General features: G+C 42.7%; 1 protein-coding gene across 2 annotated transcripts in view; it reads left to right on the top strand.

Moving 5' to 3' along the window:
• The window catches only part of Cmss1 (cms1 ribosomal small subunit homolog), a 305,385-nt gene that overhangs the window by 274,841 nt on the left and 20,290 nt on the right, over positions 1-10,254 (top strand). For both annotated transcript variants that reach the window (XM_055594264.1, XM_055594274.1), the window contains one exon: positions 4,663-4,763. In XM_055594264.1, the coding sequence (XP_055450239.1) occupies positions 4,663-4,763 (101 nt within the window). The remainder of the gene's footprint in view (positions 1-4,662; positions 4,764-10,254) is intronic.

The raw sequence follows: 10,254 nt of genomic DNA, 5'->3' as shown, positions 1-10,254 counted from the left end.
AGATAGATAGATAGATAGATAGATAGATAGATAGATAGATAGATAGATAGATAGATAGATAGATAGATGTGTGATTTTGAGGCCTGCCTAGGATATATAGCAAGACTCTGACTCAAACAAAAATCAAAACAAGTTTATCTATCTTGATAGGTGCCCCTATCAAGCAATTAGAAAGTATGCTAATAAAAAAAAGCTTGAAACTTTTTTAAACTTATATGTAGTAAGTCAGTTTGTCAACGTAAGGCCTATGACCAAATCCATCAAAAACGAGTTACTGTAAAATTTATCAGGACACAACTACTTGGCGTTCACTCTACTTTGCCTAAGACTTCTTATACACAATTGCAGATTAGAACAACACCAACAGTGGCCGTAAATGTTGTGCTGGCAGTTTTTATATCAATATGATAAAAGCTAGTTTCATCTGGGAAGAAGGAACACCAGTTGAGGAAATGCCTCCATCAGATTGGCCTGTGGGGATATCTGAGGCATTTTCTTAACTAGTGGTATAACAAGCTGGGCAAGCCATGGAAGCAAGGCAGCAAGCAATGTCCCTCCATGGTATCTTCTTCAGTTTCTGCCTATAGGTTCCTGCCCTGAGTTCCCTTCGTGATGAACTACAACTATAAGCTAAAACAAACCCCTTCCTCCTCAAGTCACTTTTGATGATAGTGGTTTTTTTTCATGGTGGTAAGAGTCTCTAACTAGCAAAATTGCTATGCAGCCAAGTACCTGCCCTTTACCTAATGTTTGCAGGTTCCTGTACAAAATAATACAGGAACCAAGCTTCAATAAATATATATGGGATTGATTAGAGTGCCTTGCAGGATGTGGTCCAGCTAGTCCAACAATGGCTGTCTACCCACAGAAAGCCCAAGAGTCCAGTAGTTGTTCAGTCCACAAGCCTGGATGTCTCAACAAGTCTTCAGTGTATGCCAGAATCCCAAAGTAGGCTCTCCTGCCAGTGAAGGAATGTACTTGCCAGCAAGAGCAAGCAAGCAAAGAGCAAAAGGCTCCTTCTTTTGTGTCCTGTATATTGGCCACCTCCAAAAGATGTGGACCATATAAAAAGTGGATCTTCCTACCCCAACAGATCCAGATTAAAAATGGGTCTTCCTGCTTCAAATGATTTAATTAAGAACAGTCTCTCAGAGCTGTACCCAGCTGCTTGGGTTTTAGTTCATTCCAGAGGTGGTCAAGTTGACAACCAAGCATAGCCATCACTGTTGAATGGGTTGTGATTTAATTAGCGTTCTTTCACAAACTCTCAAAGAGCAGCTGACTGCATGACCCCATTGTCAGCATTCCTCTCGATGGTGGGAAAGTTGGATACTTAAACAGATAAAGGCCAACCCTGAGAGAACACTGAGGAGTCTTCTGTTTGCTGTCTTCTTTTTTGCCATGGGTCAAAAAAGGACTGTGTCCTTGCCTCCTCTTTTGGAAAAATTCAGCCAATCCCATCTGGCTGTGTGGTTTTTAAGTAGTCCTCAGGGAGTTGCAGAAATACGGCTCTGCCCTGGTGCCTGTGTTTCACAGGCTGAGTGACCCACTGGGACTGAGTGGGGGAGGCCTGGCGTCACCTCAGATCCCCGCGGCCCTGAAGAACTGGCTAGCTTGCACTGCTGTACTTTCCTTTCACTGTTCTCTTAATGGAAATCACAGACTACCATCCTTACTTAAGAAGAACAGTTTCCTCTTTTGGAACCAAGAAAATGTCAGACAGAGGAAACAGCTAATGTGCTCAAGCCACGGTGATGAGATGACCTCATTTTATGTTAAAGGTTTCAAAAGATGAAATAATTTTTGGAACAGGAAGTAACTCAGATTCAGAGTATTTGATTAATAAGATATTTTAAATATTTCTCATGGGCATAGAGTCTTTTAACTATATTACCTATTTGCAACTAGATTAGCCAAATATAGACTATATTCTGCAGAGAGCAAATTCTAGGGGATGGAGAAATACAGAGTTCAAGACTCTCCCCCCCACACACACACTTCTATTTGTAGGTCATTCTTTTTATCTTAAAGTTTCTGTTAAAGATAGCAATAATATATGAAAATACTTGTATTAGAAAGTTAACATTTTCATAAGGACTGTGGGCCAGAGAAATGGCTCAGCTGTTAAGAGCATTTGCTGCTCTTGCAGATAATGTGGGTTTGGTTCCCAGCACCCACGTGGCAGCTCATCCATCCATAACTCCAATTACAGGACATCTGCCCATTTTCTGACCTCCTTGGACAACAGACATGCACATGGTACACATACAAACATGCAAACAAAAAGCCTCATACACATAAAATAAACCTTTAAACATGTAAATTCAAGATTATTTTTTATTCCAAACTAACCCTGAGCTGGATGCTTCGGGCACTCATGCATAATCTCAGAAAGTGTATGGTTCAGGCAGAGAGAAAGCCTAGCTGGGGAGGCAGAGGTAGATGGATCTCTGAATCCGATGCTAAGGTGGTCCACACAGAAAGTTGCAGGATAGCCAGGGTTACACAGAGAAACCCTGTCTCGATAAACAGAGGGGGCAGGGATTGATTCACTCACTCTTCAGTAACTCCCCTCTCATTCTCTGGTAAGTTTCTTAGTTGTGCAACGTTGCTGGTTCGTTTTAGGGTTTTGGTTTGTTTTTGTTTCTGTTTGTTTTTGTCACTTTGACAAAAGCTGGAGTCATCTGTGAAGAGGGAAACTCGAGGCAGGCCTGTGGCACATTTTCTGGATTAATGACTGATGTGGAAGGGCCCAGCCCTCTGTGAGCGTTGCTACCCCTGAACAGGCGGCCCGGGGAGGTGTAAGAAAGCAGGCTGAAAAAAAAAAAAAAAGAAAGCAGGCTGACCAGACTGTGGGAGCCAGCCAGTGAGCACTGCTCCCTGTGGCCTCTTCTGCAGTTCTTGCTTCAGTTCAGGTTTTGCTTGAATTCCTGCCCTGAACTCCCTCAGTAGTGGATTGTGAGTTATAAACTAGGAGTTTTAAGCTGGAAAAAAACCACCACCAACAACAAAAACCGTACCTCCCTAAGTTAGTTTTGGTCAACATTTTATTATGACAGAAACCTAAACTAGGACAACTGTCTACTCTGATGTTTCTGCAACCATTCTAGCTTTCCTTTTCACAAATATTTGTATGTTCTGTCTTCTATCCCTTTGAACTCACCTATGTTGTTATACTTTAAGTTTCTTACAGCCTGTGTGTGTGTGTGTGTGTGTGTGTGTGTGTGTGTAGAGAGAGTCATATTTTTAAAATCTATTCTATAAATCTTTGTCTTTAAATTGGTATGTTTACACCCCATTAAAAAAAAAAAGATTTACTTTTATTTCTGTATGTGGTTATGTGTGTATGTGCACTTGTGTGCCAGTGTTCTTGCAGGCCAGAAGAGGGCATCAGATCTCCTGGAGCTAGAGTTACAGATGGTAGTGAGCTACTGAATGTGGGTGTTTCAAAATGAACTTACATCTTCTGGAAGAACAGTAAGCATGATTAATATCTGAACCATCTCTTCAGCCTGTACACCATTTATTTGTAATATAATGATTGATATGTTGGAGTTTAAATCTGGCTTGGTTTTTGCTTTTGTTTTTGTTTTGTTTTGTTTTTTTCCTTTTTGTTTACTGTTTTTTACATCTATCTTCCTCCAGGTTACTTGAATGTGTTTGCTGGTCTCACTTTGTTTTATCTTTATTGTATAGTATATCTGTATATACTGCTATAGTGTTTCACTAGCATAGATAAGTGTGACCTCACTGCTGCTCAGTGGTATAGAAAGTTTAGCTCTATTTTTTTTCTTAACTTTAAAAAGTATACATAAATAGGAAACTGTTGCTCTTCCAGTACCATCCCAGGGGGGTGGAAAACACAACTTTCTCACGCTATTGTAACTTAAAGTTAAGGCTCTCAGGATGTTTCTGTTGGTGCTGCAGAAGTAGATGAGGGGCAAACCCATGTCTAGGCAAAACTCCCATCTCCTTGATCGTCTCTAAAAACGCCCCTGTGGCAGGTAGAGGGAAATTGAAGGCATCCTTATAACCTACGTAGGTTAGAGTCTAGGCCTTTGGAGATAGGGGTGGGGAATACCATTTTTCTGTAGTAGTTAGCTAGTGTAAAAGTTTGCAATTGTTCGAGGTTTATCCTCTAGGGAGGGGGGCTAGTTATACTGGCCAAGCACACAGAGTCTCCTTTCAAAAACTAAGCCCCAATCTCTAGACGCTGTACCATTCACACAGCCCTCTGCCCCACCCCTGCTCAGCAAGGTGTCTCTTTTTAGTCCTGGCTGTTCTGGAGTTTGATGTGTAGTGTGGACCAGGCTGGCCTCAAATTCATAGAGATCCTTCTTCCTCTGCCTCCTGAGTGCTAGGATTAAATGCATGCACACCCTACCCTAACCCAAGCCATTTTCTAATCACACCGTCAGGGCCCAAACTATGACACATCACTGACTGTTTCCTAATGTTAGGTGATCATTAGTCTTTCAGGTTATAAACAAGACCAGCATCTGAATGCTTACATCAGTCTCCAACTTGGATAATATCCATTAAAGTTAACTCCTAGAGAAAGAATTTTGAAGTCAAGAGATTAAACCTTTCAGCCAGTCCTACCATGGATCCACTCAATGGGAGAGGCACCCTTTAACTTTTGAACTTTGTAATTTTTTTCAGGACTATCAGGTGGTGAGGAAGGAGGAGACACGGAAATGACGCAGCAGGACACAGCTCACGACACAGCTCCGGTTCCTGAGCCACGAAAGAAAGCCAAACAGGTGATGGTCACTGAGCGTCACAGCTCTTGCTCTGAAGTCAACCTCTAGCCACTCTTGACCCTAACGACAGCTGTTGCTGGGACTGGGGAAGTTTTTACTTTCTTTGTTCATGAAAAAGCCATGTTTCCTAACTGTATACCAGTGAAGCTTGTTTTCCCCAACATTTTTTATATTTTACTAGGGAAAAAAATATGTATTTCAGGGGCTGGAGAGATGTCTCAGTGATTAAGAACACTTGGTCTTGCAGTGGAGCTGGTTGAGTTTCCAGCACTCACGTGGTGATTCACAGCCACCCATACCTGCGGCTCCCACCGAACAAGGGCACCAGGCATGCACAGGGAGCACATCTAGACATACAGGCAAACACCGGAACAGATCAATTTAAGAAAATGTGTATCACAATTATGCTGACCTAGGATTTTATATCACAGTCCCATTAAAAATTCGGCCTTTTTCACAGTATAGGGAGATGACCCTGCACACACACAGTCCCACTTGGTATCTCCATGACACTGCAGTGTACAGAGAACCCTTGGGGCCTTGAGACCTCGTCTCCCCTCTCAGACCTGTTCACTCTTAGGGCCTGTGAGTTCCACAATTATAGTTTTTTTCATTATTTATTTTTTTATTATTATCAGTTACATTTTATTAACTTTGTATCCCAGCTGTATCCCACTCCCTCATTCCCTCCCTCATCTCCTCCCTGCCCCTTTCCAAGTCCACTGATAAGGGAGGACCTCCTCCCCTTTCATCTGACCCCGTTTTATCAGGTATCTTCAGGACTGGCTGCAAAGTCCTCCTCTATGACCTAACAGGGCTGCTCCTCCCTTGGCGGGGGGGAGGTCAAAGAGCCTGCCATTGAGTTCCTGTCAGAAATAGTCCCTGTTCCCCTTACTAGAGAACCCACTTGGATAATGAGCTACCATGGGCTACATCCGAGCAGAGGCTCTAGGTTATATCCATACATCGTCCTTGGTTGGAGAAACATTCTCATAAAAGACCCCTGTGCCCTGATACATTTGCTCCTTGTGGAGCTCCTGTCCTCTCCAGGTCATATTAATTTCCCCTTCTTTCATATGATTCCCTGCACTCTGCCGAAGGTTTGGTTATGAGTCTCAGCATCTGCTTTGATACACTGCTAGGTAGAGTCTTTCAGAGGCCCTCTGTGGTAGACTCCTGTCCTGTTCCTTGTTTTCTCCTACATCAATCGTATGCTGCAATCTCATGGCACCCCTTCATTCACAGGCTGCACACTTCCTTCCCAGTACCCGCTACCTGGCTTGATTATCCCAGGGGCTGCGGTGGTGATACAGTGCCTCTGTCAGAGTGTCTCTTACAGAGTAGCCTAATACAACCTCACAATGCCTCTGCCACTCAAATTACTTCACACACACATTGTATCATCTCCCAGCCAAGATGAGAAAGTATAGCGCAACCAGGTATTCTGAGAGAAAGACCACACTTACATAACCATTTAATTTTGTTGTTATTTTAATCTAACTGTGCCTAGTTTACAAATTAATCTTTACTCTGAGTATACACAATTTAAAAATTAAAAAACAACAACAACAAGTATATCCTAAGTTTGGTACTACCGTGTAGCCCTTTAATTTTGAAGGATAACTTTTCTGGATACAGTAATCTAGATTGACAAGTGCATTCCTTCAGGACTTCACCGTACCATTCAATGCCATGCTTGATTTTAGAGTTTCTACTTAAAAATCTTCTGTGCTCTAATGGACTGCTCTTCATAAGAGTTTGAGCTCTTTATCTCATTGTTCTCTGCTGCTGCTGTTGGTCAGTACTTGGTATGCTAGTGATACTATGATGAAGTTTGCTTTCTAGTCCGAACTGAAAGTTTGAGAGTTTTCAAAAAGCTGCCTATACCTGGGTATCCATCTCTTTCCCAAGATTTAGAGAAATTTCGCTTTCTACATGTCTGTCATGACCTTCTCCTTTTTCTGTACTAATGGCATCCAGGGGACTTTTTTTCTGTATTGCTGTGTGAATGCTTAGATTCATCTACCTTAACCCCTGACAGTCTGCCTTCCACTTGATCTCATCTACTTGTGAGACTTTCCTGAGTTATTTGACCTATTCAGCTTTCACTTTCAAATTTCTGATATTTTTCAGAATCTCTTTATTGAATTACTCTTTAATATCCTTCATTATCGTTCTTGTTTCATTCAGATGTTTATTTGTGTTCTCTTTGAATTTATGTCATCCTTAAAATCATAGTTTGAGCTTTATCTAGACTCTCTTCCACTTTGCTATTGGTGGGCCTTCAATCCAGTCAGAAAGCTGGTTAGACCCACAGTAGTCATGCCATTTGGTTTGGCAAACAGCAATAGCAATAGTCTTGTGGGTTTTGGAACGTCAGGGAGCCATCCTGGCCACCAGCTGGTGCGAAGGTAGCCTACCCTTGGTACAGGCTTTTCAATTAACAACCTTTTGGCTTCTGGGAATGCTCTTTTTCGTCCATGCAAGGTGCCTCCTGTACTTAAACTCTTTAGTTGTTATTTTAACAATGGATTTTTTTCCTTCAACTAACTAAGCCCCAATAGAGTTGCCAGGTAAGTGGTAGTACCATTGTACCTGGTTGTCTCTGGCCCACTTCTGTACAGCAGTGTTTGTGAAATGGCCACTCCTATCATTGTCAGTTCTCCATGTGTGCCCGTACATAACATTAAATTGGGTGAAATCTTTGGTGGCAACTTCACTTGCTGCTCACGCACACAGAAATGCTTGTAAAAGGCCAATGACAGAATCCACACAGGTAAGGGAATATTTCTGTCCTTAGCTGACAACAGGTATAGGTACTATTTAGTCTGCTTGCTAGTCTTTTATGGGGAAGGTTGTCTTGTGTATGTGTCCTCATGGCATCCACTCACAAGGCCGCAATAAGAACAGGCCTCACCAGGGCCTCAGAATATCTTATAGAAATGTCAGGGGCTTTAGCAATTTCCCATCTGTAGTGGTTTGAATATGAATGGTCCCCCTAGGCTCATACACTTGAATGCCTAGTCATAAGGAAATGGCAGTATTTGAGAAGTATTAGGAGATGTGGCCTTGTTGGAGGAAGTGTGTCTGTGGAGATGAGCACTGAGATTTCAAAAGCCCAAACCAGGCTCAGACTCTGTCTCTGTCTCTCTACTCCCTACTCCTCTCTCTCTCTCTCTCTCTCTCTCTCTCTCTCTCTCTCTCTCCTTTCTCTCTCTCTCTCTTTCCCTGTCTATCTATCTCTATCCTCCTATCTATCCATCTCCCTCCTCTTTCTCTTTGTCTGTCTCTGTCTCTATCTCTTGCATTCCCGCCCTGCCTGCCTACAGATCAGGATACAGCTTTCAACTACTGCTCCAGCACCTGCCTGGCTGAGGCCATGTTTCCCACCATGGTGATAATGGACTAAACCTCTGAAACTGTAAGCCAGCCCCCAATTAAGAGTTGCCTTGATCATGGTGTCCCTTCACAGCAATAGAACAGTGACTATGACTCCAGTCCCACGTTGGCTCTCCTGTAGCCAGACTTTACCTGAGCCTCACAAGCAGCCTCTCCTGGCAACTGTAGGCAGATGGCTCATACTTTGTAAGGGCATCTGCTTCCTGGTTTCCAGGAAGAATCAATGAGCTATTGGCTTCCATATGGAAAACTGTTAGGGGTTCTGATTCCTGTTAAACTTTGTTATATATTTTCTTTTACATCTGTTATTCCTATGGTGGCCAGTTCAGAACCTGCTAGTTCTCTCTTTCCCATTGTGTAATCTGTAAATTGAAGTCTCTAATTACAGTCTTAACAGCAGTATGGATTATCCCAGGCCAGCTCTCAGGAATCGCTACTACCCCTACTGTTCTACAGTCAGCATGCTGGCTACTTCATCTTCTTGTCTCTCTAGCCATGTAGTATCTGTGATCACTTGTATTGCTATAGCCACTCATTCCTATTTTGTGCTCCTACTCATACAGTCCACGTAACTGGCATCCGCAGAGATGAATGATCTCCTTTCTCACACTCTGTGTAGCTTAGCTCTTTGTTCAATTATCAGAGGAAACTCTGTGGCTTGAAAGGATTCTGGTCCCAAGACAACCTGAATGGCATTGATGGCAGAGCTACTAGACACTACGCCACATTACTCTAAATATGCATGTCACCGTTGTACAATTGATTCTGTGCCATCTCAGAAAAAGCCTTTGCCACTCCTTACTTGGATAAGCAGTTTTTCTTGTTACTGAGGTGGGGCCAGTGGTGGATTCTACCTGTTGTAGTGTTTTATATACAGCCAGCAGTTGCTTTTCTAGCATTGTATATTGAACTTCTGCTCCATCCATGAGATGAGAACACTGTTGGAACCATTTGCTCTGGTTGTTTTGCCATAGCCCTCCCATGTAGCTCTTTGAGATTCTCGTAACCTCACATGAAAGGACAGTGGCAATCGGACAGACAGATGTTTGCCTATCCTATACGGATCTTAACCTGCTCAGAAGCCTCTTGAGCCTTTTTTATCACAATTTCATATAGCATCCCTATTTATCAAGTTTTCAGAGAATGGGAATTTGGGCAAGAAGGGGTATGAAGTATTTCACAAGCCCAAGAGATTCAGTTCTTTTAGATTTACAGGCACAAGATGTTGTAAGACTTTTCTTCTAGTAATTTTGTCGGGGATCATATCATATATCATATCATATCATATCATATCATATCATATCATATCATATCATATCATATCATATCATAGGATAGTAATCCCCAAAATTTCACAGCCGGGCCTGGCCTTTGCACCTGGTGTAGATTCATCTGCCAGTCTTTTAGGGACACCTACATCCTTTAAATGCCATTCTAAACCTGTGAAATACTCAAAGGTTAGCATTAAGTCATTGCCTTAGTTACTTTTCTGTTGCTGTGATAAAACTCTATGACCAAAGCAATTTATAGAAGAATGGGAAACGTTGGTAAGCCCCACGCTCTGTTGCTTTCCCTTGCCAGATTTCCTCATCTGTCCAGAGAATAGCTCATTGTGTAGACAGGAAGGACCAGGGAAAGGAAGCAGTAATGGGAGGTTTGTTAAGTTTCCAGGGTAGGAGATTAGAACTGAGTGGGAGTGGGGAGGGGAGGCTGTTTCTGTAGCCGTAAGCTTCCTTGGATCTCTTTCTTTTCACCCCTTCAGGTGCTGGGCTTTTTCACAGTCCCATCAGGTCAGCCTGTTAGTTTCCACCTCCGTCCACCCTGAACCACTTGCCGTTTTGCCCATTTTCATTTTCTCCATTTTCCAAAATATGGTTGAAATCCTTTCCCCAAAGTTGTCCTTCCTGGCGTCTTGGTCTTTATCGATGTTTGCCTTTTCAGTCCTCTTCGTTTTGCAGTCAGTTTGCCATTGGAAGCAATTCAATCATCCCAGCACATCGGGCCAGTTAGGACTGAGCACATCCACTACCACGGTGGCCTGCCAGGCAGCCCCGCTTGGAGAAGTGATCCAAAAGCGTTCAAGAGAGTCCTC

This window comes from Psammomys obesus, unplaced genomic scaffold, assembly GCF_907164565.1.
Source record: "Psammomys obesus unplaced genomic scaffold, mPsaObe1.curated_primary_1811, whole genome shotgun sequence".
NCBI classification, from domain to species: Eukaryota; Metazoa; Chordata; class Mammalia; order Rodentia; family Muridae; genus Psammomys; species Psammomys obesus.
Note: the sequence above shows the minus strand (reverse complement) of the source record. Positions and strands in the feature narration are given on the sequence as shown.